The sequence below is a fragment of the Rhyacophila brunnea genome, unplaced genomic scaffold, assembly GCF_057557595.1.
Source record: "Rhyacophila brunnea isolate RB1 unplaced genomic scaffold, BYU_Rbru_1.0 scaffold_5, whole genome shotgun sequence".
Taxonomy (NCBI): domain Eukaryota; kingdom Metazoa; phylum Arthropoda; class Insecta; order Trichoptera; family Rhyacophilidae; genus Rhyacophila; species Rhyacophila brunnea.
In genome coordinates, this window is record NW_028233170.1 from 26822922 (window position 1) to 26843523 (window position 20602).

General features: G+C 30.2%; 1 protein-coding gene across 1 annotated transcript; it reads left to right on the forward strand.

Annotated features, from left to right (window-relative positions):
- The first annotated feature begins 6976 nt into the window (after positions 1-6976).
- Positions 6977-20455, forward strand: LOC147066221 (uncharacterized). Its single transcript, XM_085956093.1, has 4 exons — positions 6977-7133; positions 15691-15828; positions 16532-16792; positions 18677-20455. Exons 1-4 carry the CDS (start codon positions 7062-7064, stop codon positions 18749-18751), a joined length of 546 nt encoding a protein of 181 aa, XP_085812219.1. The 5' UTR covers positions 6977-7061; the 3' UTR covers positions 18752-20455.
- The last annotated feature ends 147 nt before the right edge of the window (positions 20456-20602 follow it).

Below are 20602 nucleotides of genomic sequence, written 5' to 3' on the forward strand. Positions count from 1 at the left end.
TAGGCTATTATGAACTATACTCAAAACGTATATCATAACATAACATATCTTACCATTTTCCATATTATTACTTCAAATAGTCTGACTAAGTACATAACATAAATATGTACCTACATATTATATATCATATTCTATATTGAATATATCTATATTCAATTCATTTGAAATAGAATCATTGCAGTAATTTCTAAGACAGTAATTTCATTTTATTTTTGATGGGTAGTTCATAACAAAATTATAATAATAGATTTATTATTAAACATTTTTGTTAAATATTATTACTTTTTTGAAAATAAATAGAATGTAGGTGTTCAATTATTCTATCATTAAACACAATAACTTTGTCATAAGACAAACTGTATATAAATGATTATTACGTTTGATGTAGGTCTATTTTTGAAGTAGTACTGAACGTACCAAAAAGTACCTGAAAGTACCTGAAGTAATAGTGATAGTCTTTCGAATTTTACAATTCTCTTCTATCTCCCGAGATTTTTAGTGCTCCCAATGGTAATATGGCACAAGAAATCTTAGAGCATCCGCCTATTACGACGGCCCGTCACTGCAACAGCCGTAACGGCTAGTCTGTGGACTAACCATCAGACATTTTTGACGCGTAGTTATCCACTCTTACGACCGTGTGAACTCAGGTACACACATGCCGCACTTCTTCTTTCTTCTTCTTTTGCCATATCCGCCCCTTAACTGGAGCATATGGACACCACGCGGCGCCTCCAAGAATCCCTGTCGCTCGCCAGTCTTTTTGCTTCATTCCAGGTCAATCCAGCATTCCGTAGCTCCGCCGTATATACTCTGTAGCCTTCATAAGGTGCCATGATTCGCTACCGCAAAGCAGCACCGTCAGAATGTAAGCGTCGAATAGGCGGCATTTGGTTTTGACCGAGTAAAATCGTGAATCCCAGACATTCCGCATCGAGTTGAGTCGACATGCCGCACACCGCACCTTATTACTTCTGTAGCGGTACTCCCGCCTTACTCCGCTTTATCTCTCTTTATATCTAGACAGGACATATACACTATACATGGACTGCCTGTGGTTATGCTCACTCACGAGCCATTTCTTCAAGTTTCAGTAACTAACCGCCTTAATGGGCGGAGACTCTTATGCATAATTGATACATATTGAACATATAGTGAATGTACAGATTCTTAAAAATAGAGGTGATCGTGCGTTTGGCCGTCCATGGGATTTGGAGTATATTTTTCCAACATAACATCTCAAAACCCTCCTAAAATTTGTATAAACCTTATGACAATTGAGTTGAAGGGCTGAATGGCGAATTGTTAAACAAAAAAAGTTGCAATTACCTACAGCAAAGTATTGATTTATATTCCTAATATTAAGATAAGTCGTGTATTGAAAGTGTAGGAGATAAATGTTTTCTAGGAAAGTATTAGTTGATTATCATTAACTGACTACTGCCAGAGATTTGAATTACTGGTATACAGATCATTGTGTAAAAAATTCAAAAAGATTTTCGAATAATTACACTTTGAGAGTAGATTCCGTGGAAATCACCAAATGTTCATTATTTAAATATTTATGGATTTTCAGAATTTATTTGCTTTTATCCGCCACAGACTAGAATTTAAGAATTTAATAAAATTGTCGATAGTAAGAGGCGATAATTTGTCTTTATTTATCGGAATAATTTGCGTGGGTATATCAATGCTCACTGATTTACAAGTATATTTTGTAATTTACTGCTTTGGATCTTAATATGTGTCTTCCAGGTGGGGATTCCCGAGATTTTTCAAAATGAAACCGAAAAGGTTAAAACGCTTGCACGACACATCATTAGGTGTATCTAGTAATGTTACAAACGTTAAATAAAATCAATTAATAATTTACGAAGTATAATAAAAATAAAATTACACTGTACATATTCTAACGGATGCTATTTCTAGAGACAAGCGTTAAAACCTCTGCTCTACGGTAAATATAAAAACACATTAAGTAGACGGGTATACAAATTAAAATACAAATTTATTTTCTTTCCGGGTTTTCTTTCTATTTGACAATGCCAAGTTTGGCTTTGGTAAAATGATTGATGTGAGTGCATTAGCATAAGACGTAAGTTATTAATGATGACAACGAAGCACAGCTTCATTTTATTACGATATACCTATCTAATATTTACATTATTCTAATAATTATTATATAACTACTTTTAAAGAATATAACCATATTAACTGCTTCTAAAATCAGGCACGTGTATTCGATTATACTATTCTAATTGATTTCTGTGAATGCTTATGTTAACTGTTTTATTTGAAAGGTTATATTGTTGAATATTATTTGGAGATAAATGACAGTGATTAAGGAAAGGACAAGAAATGTGTGTGTGGAAACGTTAACGGAATGTTGCGAATTTGCATCGCGTTTCTCATTATTCAAAAAATGTTCATTCAACCCGCCGCAAAAGAATAAATCCACACGCAGCCATTCCAGACCTGAACTTTTACGATATAACGTTTCATTGTAAGAAATAAAACGATCCACCGAACATCCCAACACTAAAAATACGGTTTAGAGAAAATGTTTCATAAATTTTTATTCGTGTTGCATGTGTTAAATTGAATATTTTTATATTGAACAAAAAATCATAGGTACTACGCACTGAGATACTTAGCTTTCTATAAAATGATATAAACCTAGGTTTATGTGTACTCTCTTTCTGGCATGGGCTTTCACAACCTTTAACTTATGTCAATTTTCGGAGGATTACGCCAAGATTTCTTTTACCATCCATTACACAATTTTGAGGAAATACCAAATACTTACGTCATATTATAAATCTACTATATAGATTTTCGGTACTGTTCGGTTATACCGGAGGCAGCGGAAAACGCATTTTGAAAATAGCCGATAAACTGGATTATTTGTTAGTTTGGGTTAGTTTAGGTTCGGTTAGGTTGGGTTAGGTTAGGTTAGGTTAGGTTAGGTTAGGTTTGGTTAGGTTAACCTAACAAATAATCCAGTTTATCGGCTATTTTCAAAATGTGTTTTCCGCTGCCTCCGGTATAACCGAACAGTACCAGATTTTCTTGTCTTTTTCCGTTTAGTAAGTACTAAATTTCAGAATATTAATTTAGTCATATTATTATCTACCTAGAATCAAAATCAAGAGTTTCGGCTTTTGAGCTTTGAGAATCGATGTCTCCGCAGAATCTTAGGGGTACATTGGTACGACCGCGTTACAAACATCCGTGTTCGTGAGCAGACACAACAGCCTTCGGTGATTGAAGTTATCACGAAGAGACGATTCACGTGGCTGGGACATGTATTCCGGATGCCGCCAAAGAGTGCGGCACTTCGTACCCTTGTGGCACAGCCTCAAGGGTTCCGTCGCCGTGGCCGGCCCTCCCTCACCCTGCAGCGATGCTACAAAAGCGACCTACGTGCTGCAGGTCTGACATGGCGGGAGGCACAGGAGTTGGCGATGGACAGAGGGAAGTGGCGCCAACTTGTGCTTGCCCTATGCCCAAATGTTGGGACGTGACAGGGTGAAAGAAGAAAGAAGAAGAAGAATCAAAATACTGTTTTTTTTAATTAATAACGTCCATAGAATTTTATCTTGTGTATTTTACAAGCTTTTTCTTTTTAAATTCCGCATACTTACAAACAATCTTTGCCCTTTGTTCAACCCTGTTTATTTTATTGGTATAATTAATTTTTAGACTGTCAGTTGGAATCCACGTACATATTCTTATGAATAGTCTTAACTTATCCAATGAATAATCAAATTCTATAATTATGATAGCTATGAATTTATGTGTTAAATTACAATAAGACTATATACTGACAATCATGTCAAGGTTACTTACTAAATTAGTTATATTCCTAGTACCCAGTTCTAATGGACTTTATATTGATTACTTACCTACATACATGATTTCTCATACCTGCATGAATCACTTGGAAAATGAACGAAAACATAACATATTGTAGGAAATCGTAAAGATTTACATTTTCATGGCAACAGGTCATTTTACTTTTATGCAATAATTTTAAATATCTTCGTTTTGTAAGACATTAATTAATAATTTACATTACATTACATCACCGAGCTCGATTCTACGAAGATCATAATATGGGCTTCCACGTAGTGGAAGTTGTATTAACATATTTTTGTTTTTACGAGAAATGGATGGTAGCCACTTGCATAATCTATTAGGTCTGTAGCAATGATAGCAAAACAGTATTTCAGGTGTAATACACTTTGGTTTTCATAGTATATGGGAGTTGCAATGGAAAGTTGTCAGCAGATTTCTCAATCATAACCTAGATAAATTCTGACTATTGTGATTTATAAAATTGCAACCTAAATAAACAATGATTCTTAAAATGTATTGAATATTCAGTTGTATTATAGCGAAGGTCGTTGATGGAAACAGTTACTCCCCACTCGTCACTCGGCACACGATCATAACATCTCGGTACATGGAAGTCTTTTCGATATAGTATCATATACTATAGATATAGATAACTTTGTCCCTGTAATTTTAACCATTGTACTCTTTTATTAATGTGTCAGTAAATAAACTCTCTCCTCGATCCATCCGAGCAACTCTGAACAGACTTTTTCTCTACACTCATTATCTCCTCGGGTCCATACTTACATTAAATACCTTAATTAAATCCTAGTTTATTAACAAGCATTGAATACTTTGATACAATGTATACTATTTATTGATTACTAATTGATATTTACCACAAATTACGTGTTTCGCTTTGTTGTTGAGCTTTATCAATTATCATACCTATAACGCTTGCCACGCAAACAAAACGGGTGTTGTATGCTTTTATAATATGTGGAGAATGTTATTAAAATATTAAATTATTATGTGTCACCACGTAAACGCTAATCTCTTGCAAATAATACTATAAACTCGTTTAAATTACTTAATATACCTTTTTTAACCATTGGATAAATTGTTATTTTATATGTGCAGTATGTAATCGGTTTATAACCTGAATAGAATGTCTGAAATTTGGCCATCCACAACACTTTCAGCATCCGCTTTAAGCACTATATTTCAAATGTGTCTTGACTATATTTGTATTTTTCCTTAAAGTGTAGCTATTAAAGTAATAAATAATATTGTAATTAACATCAATTGAATTCTTATCATTATAATTAAATAATTATGTGTGTACGAATATAATTTAAGTGAAATTAAAATATAATTAAACTAGTTAATGACATTTTCATAACCTCATATTATGATATTGTTAAATCACATAGAGATGTTTGAAGTTTCTTTGTGGGGTAATTACTTAATACTACTATAATAATTTGCAGCAATTTCATGCTTCATAAAACGAGAATTTTCCAGAAATTGTACAAGGTTATTTCGTGTGTGAAACTAAAATGAGCAGCCATAGTAATTACAATTAAGAGTTTTATTGGCCATTTGCACGTTCGCAAAAGTTTTCACACTGTTATTTCCGAAATATACTATTGCGATTACTTTTTGTGGCTCAGTAGCGTTAATAATAAATCGAAGACCGAGATTCTCAACCATGCGAGTATTTGGGCATAATGTTAATTGAAGATAATACGGAATATAGCAGCATTGACATAGTCCGTATCATAATTTCAAGGCATTCAACGTATACTTGGTGGTAATTCATTGTATATATTTGTTTATTAATAATATATTATCTGGTATTCAGAAAGTGTTTCGCTATCAAGTAAATAATACCCATACTTAAATATTATATCATAGTTTAATATAATATGGTGAATCATTTTAACTGTGTTTACTGTCATTTCTCGGTGAAAAGACAGTGTTTTAATTAAAATAAAACGCTACATATACCTAATACTTATTCCACATAATTGAATAATTATCTCAACTGGTTTCGTCCGCTTTAATAGATCATTCTAGTGAATAGCTGAGAATTTCCTATCAAAATTGACGAAACCTGTCCTGACCATATTAAAATTATATGGAATAAATATATTTGTTTAAATATACTTATTTTATTTTAATTAATATATGACAAGGCCGAATTTATTCAAATCGTGACACTAAATTGCGAATTAAGATGGCAGTGCTAGTTATTTATTATCTATATATTACTATACGATGCGGTAATCTGTTCGTAATAAATGAAGATTTATTTATTGCATATTTATTTCACTATGCAACAATCATATTTTTTTACAAACAGTTTACCATATTGCGTTCGAAGTATGAGCAATAACTAGCACTATCATTGAAGTTTACAGTTTCGTATCACGGCCTGACTGTATTGAGCCTTGTGTGAATACATAGCAAGTTTTTATAAACTTAGAATATTTCCTTTTGTCTGAAAAAATAAACTTTTTACAAAAACATTTTCAAGCTTATCACTAAATTTTGACTGCGTTTATTAATTGCGGTGGAACATATATCGCACACTGAGATCTATAGGGTCGTAAATTCAAATAACATAATCTTGAGTAAATTGAGATTGAATTTTAAAAAAGTAACTACAATTTCATTAATTGCAGTAGACTGCTGAAAATTATACCATGTTAGAATAATTTTGTATATTTTATCCTACTGTCATTAAATATAAATAATATTATTATCTATGTATGTATATTTTTATAGGTATTGTATGTGTCTAAATGTTTAATCACTCATAACATGGACTGATATTTTGTTATAGAAATGAATTTTAAACATTTATATGTATATCTCTGTATTGTAGATGTTACTAACCTGAATGTTTGAGTGACAGATTTTCAACATTACAAAATATAAAATATTCAAATTAATTTATATATGTACAAACTGTAAAATCCCCGCCTAAGAATTCGTATGCGTAAAGGCACATTGTTTTGACGGGGTGGTGGGGCCGCAAGGACGCCTTTGTCCCCCGCGACGCCACCGCGACGTTAACCATAAGACACCGCGACGCTCGCAACTTTGCCCTCGCCGATTTTCAGACGCCGTAGTTTTTCAGTTTCGCCGGGTCTCGGGTGCACGCGCGTCTCCAGCTGTATACCGGTTCAGACCTCGTGAGGCCCACCGACAAAGCCTACATGCATCGCCTTCAGCAGAGGATAAGAGAGGTCAACGAGGAGGCGTTGCAGAAACGTATTGCCGCCAGAGAGGTCTGAAAACAAATATTCACAAAGCACTGAGCACTCGTCATAACAATGTTATTATGCTAAAATAACAACACCGCAAAAATACATCATGATACTTTCTCATTTTTTTTTAAATATTCAATGAAATGTGAAAGTACCTAATACGATATTTTAATTGCTATGTTACTCAATATGAATAAACTAAGTAAACCTAAATTTATTTTTATTTTGTTGGCAATATTACAATAAACCAGATTAACATATGCACCTTTAAGATAAACTAGTATAAATTGAAAATGGTTTTGTAGAATTATTGTTTATAATAGATCATTAAAATGAATGGCACATATTATAATAATGTCTGTAGACAGAAAAGCACACATTTGTTATTGTACTTAACATTAATTTCCTAGTAATTTATACTTTTAGGTAAGTATGTAAGAAAAGCTGATTTTAAATTGAAAAAAAAATGTATATGTATTTAATTATATATAGGTACTTATATACTCTAGCTAGATTGCTATTTTTAACGGAATATCAGAAATATGTTTAAGCTAAACTACCATTATTTATAAACACCGATTTGTTTTATCTATAATAGTATTGTTTTAATTTCATCATATACTGACAGGTGTTAAATTAAAAAAAATATAAAGATATTTTGCTATCAAATTAAATAAATAAATAATTTTATATTTCCACATAATATTTTATTACCAACGTTTGGAGATTTCTCTCAAAAATGATAAACATACATTGATTTATACTGGTTCATTAAACTATCTTTTTTAAATTTTGTACATAGGTGTTTTATGAACTTATAAGCTTATCACAATTTATTAATTAAACCAGATTACATCAAATTGTAGTAATAACCTTTTCGTAATCAAATGCATACTATTTTTCATAATATGAGTAAGAATTGGAATTCCGTGTTATGCATGTTTAGATTTAGATGTATTTTTTACAAATCTAGAGTAATTAATTCCTAAGTTTTGCACTTTTCCAGATATGCACATAAACAGCACAGTCAGTCTATATTCAAGTATTTCGCAAACTAATATGGGTCAATATTATGGCTTACCTTACATAAATTAAAGCTTTTAAAATCAGATATTATTTATGAATTAATTATTTTTTATTTCATCTGTTCATAGAGAACGTTATCAAATTATAATTAGGACATATTATTGTATTAAGTAATTTTATCATTTTTTAATCAATCATATTCTTTTGTAATGTTAACATAACTCAAAATGTTTTAATTAAGTACATTATAGTATCCATAGAAACCACACCAATTACCTATGGTTTGTTTCGTTTCACTCTAATAAATAATTTTTATTCTGAAATTTAACATGATATCCATATAATTTTAAATAATCTTGAATAATCATAAAAACATACATAAAAATTTAGAAAGAATCATGAACCGAGAGATTTTAACACACGTCGTTAAAATTCCAGGTGACTTATATTAAACAAATAATGTATCGACTCAAGTATCGGTATTGCGAATAATTTCTAATAACTACACATGTAAGGTATCTTAAATTCCGTCAAAAAATTGCTACCTTTTTTGTAATTTAAATTGACATAACTAACCTATTTTATTAGCTTTCACTTATTATCGGTTTGCGGATATTAAAAACAATATTAATTAATAATAAAGTTTATATTATATTTTAATAATTCATTTCTTCATTACATATAATCATAAAATAATTTTATAACGTTAAGGTTTTGAATACAATAATATTTAGTTAGGAGTGGTTTGAGAGACGTCCGAGACACTCGATATTGATTTGGTAATATTTTTAAGTCCCATTTAGATAACGATTTTAATAAAGGGCTAAAAAATCTAATCGTTTGCCGTATAGCAAATCGACGGCGTGAGTCGAAGGTTATAAGTCATTTGAAATTAGAATGAAATATTAATTTTACAAATATTCACGGTATTTCAGAATGTAACTTTTTATTTACAATACATATATAGTTTTAATGTATATATATATATATATAGTTAGTAATGTGAGATTTTAAAAAAATATGATGTTCAATAAAATTAATGTAAAACTTCAATAAAAAGTATGTTGGTATATTATTTACATATCGAGACGCACTAAAAATAATATAAATCAGTGAAAAGTAGTCTGATAAGACGTTGGTTGTTTTCAAATCTGATATCCCATAAATTATAAACAAATGTTATTTTTCATCGAAATTCAACAGACTTTTGTTTCTGTTTAGAAACCCATAATAATAACATTACGTGATATTGAAAAAAATGAGGCTGACATTAATATAATGAACGACGTATCAGAAAGTGATAAGACGCGTGACGAGTCGCGTGCGTATCGCGTGCCGAGGCCTCATATACCCTCAGTCCTATCCTGCATTAGTCAGCCATCGCTGCCAATAGCCCATTTGTGAAACAAATTATCAAGTTTGCGAGAAGTTTCGCCATCTTTTAGTTGAAATCACAGCGAAACACATTAAACAAACTCAATTCTTTGCCAGAGGGACAATAGTAAACAGGCCATACTATTAAATGGGTAAATTTTAAATGAACAATTTTCTACATGAATACAAACAAATTAAAGGTGTTTACGAAAACGTAAAATTCGACGATAAATGATATTGTGCTTCATAAAAAACTTTTGACAAATTACCCCAATTTAGCGTTGTATACTGTCGAAATATACACTAATAATTCCGAAAGACAATTTACTCAACGTAATAATGCCTGTTATACACATGCATGTATTTACTTCACTTTCAAGTGTAAACGAGACGCAACGTTGTCATTGTATGGTGCTATTCGATAGATTCAGCCAGGTTCGCAAATAATCGGTAAACGCCAAATTATTCTGTACAGTGTAGTTTTTATTTCTTCCGGAAGGTTCGCCACTATCGTTCTACTGCGCATGCGCACCCATTATGCAAGTACCAAATATTGCGTGAAAATTCAGAATCTTCTGAAATAGGATTTTTAGACAATGAGGTGATAACACAATACCATATTATTGATATTTCGACTATTGTTAAATACTTTCATATCATTACCCAGTTATCCTATCTTAAAGTGTGATTTATTTGTTTAGTCGTAATTCGAGAATAAGTTCTTGAATCCAAATAATATTGGCAGAATACGGTTGAATAGAGTTCCAAAGAATAGAATAGTACACGAGAAACTATATTTTTATATCTAATGAAAATATACATAATTTAAAATAGGTAGGTACGTCAGAAACATACCTACTAGGAAAATATTTGTGAAAAAATATTGGTATGTGCGGGACACGAATGATACATTTTTAAATCGTGTGACTTATTCATTGAATAAGAGCGAGTAGTTTAAAATGAACAAAACCCTAAACAATTAATTATTGATTAACCTTACGACAATATGGAAACCATGTGACGATATATCAAAATAAGTTAAGACATAATATATTCACGTTAAATAATCGTGTAAAATAAAATATCGTTGTTGTTTATATGTTGGAAATTCATAAAACGTATTTCTAATATTGTAGTAGTCAATCGACATTTATTTAATGTAAATAAGTACCTACAAAAGTAAAATGCCCTCGTTTTGACATTTCGTAACAAGAAGTCGTTTGTGATTTCGCGCAAATATTTGAGACAACCGTTTGAATTTAATGCTTCGTAATAACTATTAAGCTAAATTTCAATGAGAATAGTTACAAAACTTTCTCCAAGCAATACATTACATTCAGATAGCGGGCAAGTACAACGTGGAATGCTTCTCGATATGCAAGCGGCATACCATTAGATAGCTGCTTAACTGCAGGAAGTTTATTTTAAACCAAGTAAGTATCTGACTACTCTGTATATCAGTCTAACTGAAGTTCTTTTGAGAAATATAATACATACTAACAAAGTGAATACAATGAAATACGGTGGATTTATTTTAATTTAACAAAACATTACATTAAGTTAAGTTTATTAAAATTTGCATTTTGACGCGTTAGTTTTGTTGGCATTTACTTCTAATAGTCGCTTTTCGTCATCGTTAGTGTTTAAGTCAGAACCATTAGATGTAAATCCGTCAGACTGACATCACACATTACAAAGAGTATGTACGGTTAACAAGTAGTCACCAAGATTTTCATTAAACATTTTAATTAAAATTACGTACATAATCTTAAATATAATTGTCTATATTCGTATTTTTTATTTTAATTGAAATATTCAGTGAATTTAAAATATCTAAAATTTCAGGATGACAACATTATAAAATATAATGTTTTTAACGACATATTAAATCATTAAATTGATGTATAATATTAGTTTCTCTATAAGCTAATAATAAATTGTATTATTTTTTCGAATAATAACACAAAAAATATGTTTCCATGGTTGGGTTGGTACAATCATGAAAATTAAAAGACGGGTAGAGGAAGAGCAGGTTCTTCTGACATCACGACCACGACGGAATCACCTTAGATCAGCATTCTTGTCAATTGAAAGTAACAATACTAACACATAAATGACACTATTCTACCTATTTTGATATTTTAACTATAAAAGTTGTGAAAGCAGTTTAGCAGTTGCCCCGGGTCTCGATTTTACGATTTTAGTATCCTTAACTTTGATTTTTTTAGGTCTCAACTTTTTAGTTTGTTCGCAATGCATATAATTGTAATTATCATTATTCATTAACATATAGTATTGAGTAAGTATTAATAATTGCACTTAACTCGTTTAGAGTACCTTCTGAAAAAACTTTCTTCGACCAATAATTAGTCAAGAACTATTAAATATACTACAAGATTGCACATTCTTATAATAACAAAATTTTCAAAAAAAAATGGGAAAACATTTTTAAAATATTTTTTAAATAAATTATATTAAAAATAATGAACAAAAACTGGTATTTTATATTTTTTCAAGTTAAAATTTTCAATGGTAGGGTCAAAATACCGGATATCCCGGGATTCGCGATTCTTTGAAATAACTTGGTTGTAGGTTGTAAGTTTAAAAAACTGAACGTCAGGCAAGTATCTTGTTTATATATTTACAAACACTTTAACTCAAATACACATAAAATATCGTGAGTTACCTACAACGAGCTATTCATGTCAATTTTCCAAAGTACCATATTTTACGTGGGCTAATAAAATAAACAGACTGACTTCGCTCACTTAGATAAGTACAAAAGTATCATTATTTATCTGATGGTACCGAGATATACTTACAAAATGTGAAATTTATAATGATCATAAAATAACTAGTTCACTTGCTTTTTCAGTTTTTGCGACATATAACCGGTAGTCTAATTCACATACATATAAAGCATGGGCGCACTTTCACCCCTTCCAGATCTAAAACACTTATTCAGTGAAAAATTCTTTGTCACATTATGGTGACATTTTCAAGGTTAAATATGATATAATAATTTTGTGTGCTATAAAAATAAATATGCTATGTGTATTCAAACATACAAGCTTGACCATATCGTGTGGCTGTGTATCTTCTTTGTGTATGCTTAGTAGGTACTTGACTAGATAACTATGTATATATTATTCGTTTGGAAATATTTTTATTCTTGGATAAATTCATTAATTGTCTACGCCGATGACTCCGTGATATCTATATTCACATATAGAGCATAATATTATATTGTCCAGAATTTCATGATTGTTCGCTTGATTCTTATTCAAATATATTTATTAAGATGATACCACATGGCATGAAAAAATATATGAATATAAACACAGTATGGGAAATATACAAATAAATAAAGCAATTGACCTTTTTACTACAAAAAAATCTAAAATAACATATCTGTCTAACTCATCTTCACGCAACTGGAATATATCACAGGAAATTTGAATAAGCAAAGCTATTACGGTTCGCTGTTGGCATGGTAATTCTGCATGCTAGTAGAACAGACAAGTTTATAATATTAGGAGAAAAAAATATATACCACCTTAAATACGAACAAATTATTTTCCCAGTAAACAACATGCAAATGCTATAACTCATAAATATAGTAATATTCTTTTTAGCAGATAAATTTAGGTCATCGATTGCACATTATTAAAAAAAAACTCAGGAACCTTTTAGAAAAATCCTAAAAAGGGTGTGATTAAAACACACCTTTGATTTTCATGTGGAAAGGCTATATCCGTTAGGCTATCAATCCAACTGTCCCTTTTGCGAATAATTCTCAATCAATATGCTATTACTATGTTATTTGGGTTTATTATTCAAAAAATCATTAACAACTTTGTTATTCGGCTTAAGGGGGGGACATGCTCAGCGTAGGTCAAAATGGAGATTTTATTTCATTTTCAAAGCATGATCCTGGACATTCCTTAAACGTTGTAGATAATCTATTTACATAATCTTGAAGCCTTATTATCCTTTATATTTATTTTAAACATTTGATGACTGCATAAAGTATTTTTATTACATGAAATAGTATTCTTTTAAACCTCTCGCTCTAATGTTTTAGAATATAGTCATATTTCAGTACATGCATGTGCAATGGTGTTAAGATTTTTTACATTTATTATTTTTTAAACGCATTTATAAAACCATAAGTATAATTTATGTTGACATTATTATAGTGAAATATTTACGATAAAAATTATATTGATAATCTCTGTGATCCCAAATTTGACAAGAATTAGGCATTTTATTATTCAAAAAATGGGCAAGACTTACACATTTAAAGATACTTTTAAAGATACTGATTATAATCTATGTCTTTGACCATTCAAATCTTATAAACATTCTACGAATAATGTTTGCTTTATAATAATTATTGACCTAAGAAAAAGGTAGTATTTTTTTGAAATACGCCATTTCTATTGGCATTTCCCAGTGGCTAAGCTACAACATACGGCCGTAGCCAATTGAAAATACAATAAAAGTTCCATTTTGACCTACGCTGAGCATGTCCGCCCTTGGTAATAAATAATGCGAGTATATTGTCACTGGCATTGGCAGAAACACACACAAGATTAAAAATAATATTCATTTTATTGGTAAAATATAATTTAAAAAAAATACCTTATCGATTAAAATTTATATTCCTGCCACTGATATAACCCAAGTAAGTCTGTAAGCCTCGTATGAATGATATATTATTTATTCCTTTACACTGAATACGGGGACATAAATTTTACTGGCCATCGAAAAAGTTTTTGCAGCAATACCTTTCTCTTAAATGATATTATTTTCGTTTTATCATATTTGAAAATGAGGTACCATTCTACATACATACTTTATAAAGAAAATTAAAAACTTCTCCCTACAATTTCATTTTTTTCGGCCAACTTTTTGTTTCTAGTTAACTAATTAAAGTAAGTACGGAAAATTAAAACTTTTATTTCGTGAGTATATTAAAGGAAATTCTGAAGCAAGTCTTGTACATTAATAAAAACTTGTAGGTAATTAGAATTCTTTGCTGAAAAAGAAGTGAATATTTGAGAAATAACTACTTGTTTGCTGGATAGAAAAACCAAGTTTTAATTATTTTCGGTTACTTATGTATATTTTTCAATTCTTACAAAACTTGAAAATTATCTTATACCATTGATATACTACTACATGAAGAGTTCCCATCCGAGTGTCATTTTAAAAATGTACCACAAAAGAATATATTACAAATATCGTCTTATAATATTTCCTTGCAGGTATAATGCGTTAAGACCGTTAACATGGATTCCCGAATTTCACCCGTATTGCCCTGGCTGTAAAACTAAATTTGCGTTCTTGGAATAGAGACCCTAAGGGTGCTGCAGCCCAAAGCTTGCAAGCTATCAAAAATTCATGTCTGAGCGGACAGAGCAAGTCGTCATGCGCTGACTATTAGTTAGAGTAAGATGTAAGCTAGATTGGGCTTACTCATAATTATTGCCAGGTCGTTTTCGAGACAAACATTAAGTGAGCTTATATCGAGTTAAGTCCGCTGATATTAAAACAGTAAGTTTTAACACTGGCCGAGTCGCTGATAATCGGGCGTCATTTTAAGAAGCATATGATTCATCCAGTAGTATATCAATGCCTTATACACATCGAGTGCTATTTATATTATTATAATGAACTATCGATAGCCATATCAATTCGATAGACATCGGTTGGATCTAGACGCGCATCATAAAATCCGTTATATTTATATGAATATCTAGTCAGCATCACACTCGACCACTCACCACTCCGCCGCTGCTATTACTCCCTCTTTATGTGGCTAGTCGTAATAAGCGTTCTTCTTAAGAAGTTTTATCTTATATATCGAGATAAAATTCTACTGAATTCGCACGAGCAATATATTCTACATATCTATACACCACAGCAATATATTATATATTTTTTAACATTATTAACTGAGTTTTGTGCTAATTGTATCATAGAAATATCCAGGGAACAGAAATAACCAAATCGCAAATATTTATATATTACGGGCAGAAACTTCAATTTCATTTTTAGTATATACCCAATTCTACTACTTGGTACTTGGTACTTTAAATAAATATCGGGTTTCAGATAGGTAGTAACTAAAAAATATGTAGGTTTAAATTTCCTACTTGGTGCATCTTTGCAGGTCGATGAAATGGATCGACTGAAAAGACTCATACTAAGTGGAAGATCTCCAATCAAAGACTGTCCACCGGAGCTTCAAGATCATCCTGTTTTTGAATTTTGGAGATTGGTGAATAAGGAAGTCGAGAAAATGACGAAGGTATGCAGTGATGTTTACTTTTTCATTTTGTGAAAATTTCCCAAACTTGACATAGCCGTTACCCATTATATTTTAATATATTTTTTCGCGTACAGGAGAAATATTTATAGATTTTACTATAGGTACATTAGTGTGTTGATGTGTATAAAAATTAAAAGTTTAGAATGAAGCAATGAATAAAAATGTCAACATCTATTCAATACTAACTAAATGTAAATGTTGATGCAACTTTATATCAGCTAGAAAAGAGTTCAGTTGTATTCTCAAATATGAATCGACATTCATTTAGTGATGTGAACAATGACCATGATGCTCACCTACTACATTCATTTAACCGCAACTATAGATTAATACGTTATTATCTACACGCAATAGCACACAATAATGATTTTCTAAGTGATATTTGTCTCTTTTCATAATATTCATGGGAATGTCTCTGTGTCATCTTTCGTAAATATCACAAGCAATCGTGCAATTAGAACTTTGCATTCGAACAAATTTAGACCCAAGGAATTTAACGAATATTGCAATATTTAAATAAAATAAAATAATAACCTCCACTTTGTAGTGACCTATATGCTCCACCTAGAAGCAATTATGATAATTTACCTTGATATCGACATAATAATAACTATGATACTATTTATTTTATGAAAATAAAATCAAAACATACTAGCATTAAACATACATACATATTGTGCAGGCTCGAGCTGACGCTTACCTCAAAAAGTTCCGCAAGCATCGAAAATCGCGATCAGGTGATGATCAGCAAGGCTGCAGAGATTCTGATGAAAGCAGCCTAGCGAGCGGATTCGACGCCCAACAATCCTGCGACTCCTTAAAGTCTCTTCCTCACGGAGAGTCAGAAGATGCCGGTGGAAGGCGTCCAGGCAGATATTCTTCGGGAGAATTCACTTCAATCAAATATGAAGACGAGGGCGTCAAAGAACTGAGAGAACTTACGGTGAGTTTATTCGTATATATTTAATATATACTTTCCGTATGTATATCTCAGTATAATATATTTATATTTCCCAACCCCTGATAATATTTTCCTATAATTGGGAAACACGATGTAATAAAACTGAGTGACCATTATTAAATTAATTATTTGGAATTAATCATATTAATTTATATCATACTTATAGTAAGTTTTCACTCTGGTGAATAAATTATTTTAAAATTCCATGTTTACATAATGAAATACATGCCTACCTACTAAATTTCATGCATAATATGTATGAAAAATGCTTTCTGTAATACTCTATTCTGTATACAATTCTTATTTTAATACATTGTAATTTATATTTTGCGAAATAAATCTTAATGTTTGACGCGAAATAATAGCTACATGTCGTGTGGAAATTTTCCACGGCAAATACAAAGTGCCAGATTTTTCTCTGAGTTTAGACAGAAAAAATATTTAATTTCATGTTTGCAGACTATTTAAATTATATATTCAGTAAATTCTTATGTACTACATCTGCGTTTTCCTAAGTATGCTACGTATAAATACCTCTGGGACAAAACATTGTTTATGAGTTAGTCTCATTATATTGCGAACCATACTATAAGCATGATATTTGTACCGACGATTAATTTTGTCAGCGTACCGTGTACGATAGGAAGTATGCACAGTACACAAAAAAAAATATTCTTATTTTGTATTTCCGTATAATTTTGTCGGAATTACTATAATTCAAAAATGGAAGATTAGTAGACAAAACCATTACATCTGAAACTGAAAGAAAATAATATGTCGATTGGTAAATCAGGACCTAACGAAATCACGAATCAAACTGAATAAAATAATTACAAGATAAAAAGAACTTTTTATATACAACGTTTTTAAATTTTCTGTTGAATCATATAAATTTGACTTGACTAGCTTAAACGATCAAGAAAATAAATTGTATTTGATAGAAATAATACTGAAATGTCATTTTGACACTCATATTGATTTCCATAGTAACGCACGTATATATTAATAATTTAGTTGTTAGGACCTAGCAACCAATAATAGTGGATTGGATTACGGATTTATTCTGAAATAACTTTTATACAAAACAGAATTAACTGAAAATGAATTAAATTCTACTTAAAAATGGCTAAAAGTATTAAAAAAATGCATTGGCATCGTGTTCTGATATATTCTAAAAGTTTCAAATGTCTAGCTAGTCGGTAAGTTAGTTAAAAATCGATTGCAATATTTGTACCGGACAAACAACCACCGGAAAAATAAGAATACGACCTACTAAAAACGTTGTAAAAAAACAATTGGCTTTCCCCGCCAAACGCGGAATACGCCATTAAAATATATGAATATAAATAGGTAGTAACGTAGGTACCTATTGTAATTTTAGAATATACTGTACTGGATAAACAATACATAATCTTAGTTAGTATAATATATATTAAATAAATAAAATCTTTTTATATTGCATTCGATTTCTTTAACCACAGTGATAACTTCCTTAAATTATACAATCAACAACACTTTAAAATGCAACAGAATTTTTACATAATATGTTATTTGACTAATAATAAATTGATATTGAATGGCTTCATGAAAATTGTACATTGTATGACAAAATATTAATATCGACAAGAATAATTTGATTTCACTCGACCTTTAAATAAATTTATACATACATTTTCTTACAATAATAATAATTTACTTGCTGAAAATCAATATTTACGCTCAAAACTCTCATCTCGCAAGCTCACAAATTTATTTTGGGACTTAACGAAATTAGCTTTAAACCTATCGTACATTTCAATTTTCTTCATTCGTATAATAACTTAACACACGAGTATGATTATTTATATGTAATATATGTAATTTCAGACTGTCGAGGAACTTTATCAGATGGCTGATCAGATAATTGGTCTTCCAAAAGAAGAAGATGATATGACACGATAAACTTGATGACACAGCTTTCGTGATGCTTCATAGAAATGTTAACATATATTTTAGACACCTGCTATAACAGGGATGGCGAACATTTATCTACATATGTGTCAAACTATATGTAAAATTCTTTTTTTTAAGTCGCATGTCAGATTAATAAGATAAAAACATTTAACAAAAAATATAGATAGCAGATTATCTAAATTTAGAAATATGCAAAAATTATGGTTCAGTGAAGTGACATTTTTTGTTGTTTATCTGTTATCAATCAATTTGTTGACGGTTTATAATTGGAGACTTAATCTTACACATGCTTTTGGCGAAAACAATTGATCTCAACAAAAATAATGTTGACCCAAAGATGGTCAGAACTCAGAATAGCGGTTGCTATTTTTTCATTGAATTAGATATATCGGAAAATGTGTTAATTAAAAATTATGTTGTCCAATAACAGTATTTTTTAATTCACATGCATGATAATATAAGGGTATATCGATAAAAATATGTTTGGGTGACGATAAAAAAATAGTGTTACCAGAACATTTTAAAAATTCAATTGTTTTAAAATTCCAAATTAAATTTATCTCAACCTTTATTTAAGTAGGACAACATTCAAAAATTGCCCGCGTGAAATACCAAAATGGTTCACGTATCACTTAATGATGCGTATAGTAGGTTTGCAATCCCTGCACTATAATGTATATCATATCAACTTAATATTATTGCAACGATTAATGCCGAATAATTAAAACTCTAGTCATATACATAGGTTTTAAACTGTTATATTGTATTAATGATATATTAAAAGTTTTTAACAATAAAACTTACAAGCTTTCTGTGTTATAGTTAAGTATGGTATAGTTTAATATTTACAAATAACAGTAAAAAATTAACTATCTAAGTCTAATGCGAAATATCGTTTAAAACGGCACCTGTTAGTAATATATACAAATAATATTACTTACTTACTGGAGAGCTTGATACTTAAGTGCAACGCCACGTTTCCATTAGTGATAGAATCATGTAACGTAGTCGTTAAATATTGATATGATCGTAAAATCTTAAAAAATTCACGTGATTTTTCTTCAAAAAGTAATTTTATGCCAAATATGTTTGACGTGTACAACACTTCAAAATCTATGTGTAGATAGTATCTTGTGATAGTTATATTATGTTACATTTGCCGATTTCATTAGACTAATGGTATGAAGTGATTTTCGGAAAAATATGGCGTTTTCTATCAATTCTATCATATTATGTATTACGATAATACGATGTTTTCATTAGTAAAAATACAGAATCCAATAAAGTAGAGCTATAATTTTATTTTTCATACTTTTCCACAATCAGTTTTTTTTAACAAAAAATGATAAATTGTAAATATCCGTTTAAATGGAACCGGTATTCGTTTTTAAAAAAATATTGTGGAAAAATTACGAATGTTTATTATTTGTAATACTATATCTTTCCATCAAGTATTAATAGTGAAAACAATTATATATTTGAAGTAGTTAAGTAAAATATTGAGCATTATTAAATAAAATAGAAAACTGGCGACTTTATAAAAGAGTACTCAATAGTATAAGGAAACGAAAATGCGTTTATATGAAATATATTATATCAGTGATATTAAGTAATTTTGTAGAAGTTTTAAATGTTGTAAAAATAGAATCTATCTATGTATGTATCTATTAAAATAAACAACAATGTATCCGGTGTTCTGGTTTCATTTCTTTTGTATTGACACTATAAATACTAGAACAGCAATTATATAAGGACGTGAACAATGAACATAAATAATTACAAGACAAAAAGAACTTTTTATATACAACGTTTTTAAATTTTCTGTTGAATTATTACGCT

Excerpts from the sequence above, each read along its gene's own strand:
- LOC147066221 (XM_085956093.1), top strand. The coding sequence starts at position 7,062 with ATGCATCGCCTTCAGCAGAGGATAAGAGAGGTCAACGAGGAGGCGTTG. Across the intron at positions 7,134-15,690 it reads AACGTATTGCCGCCAGAGAG|GTCGATGAAATGGATCGACT; the intron begins GTCTGAAAACAA and ends GCATCTTTGCAG. Across the intron at positions 15,829-16,531 it reads AAGTCGAGAAAATGACGAAG|GCTCGAGCTGACGCTTACCT; the intron begins GTATGCAGTGAT and ends CATATTGTGCAG.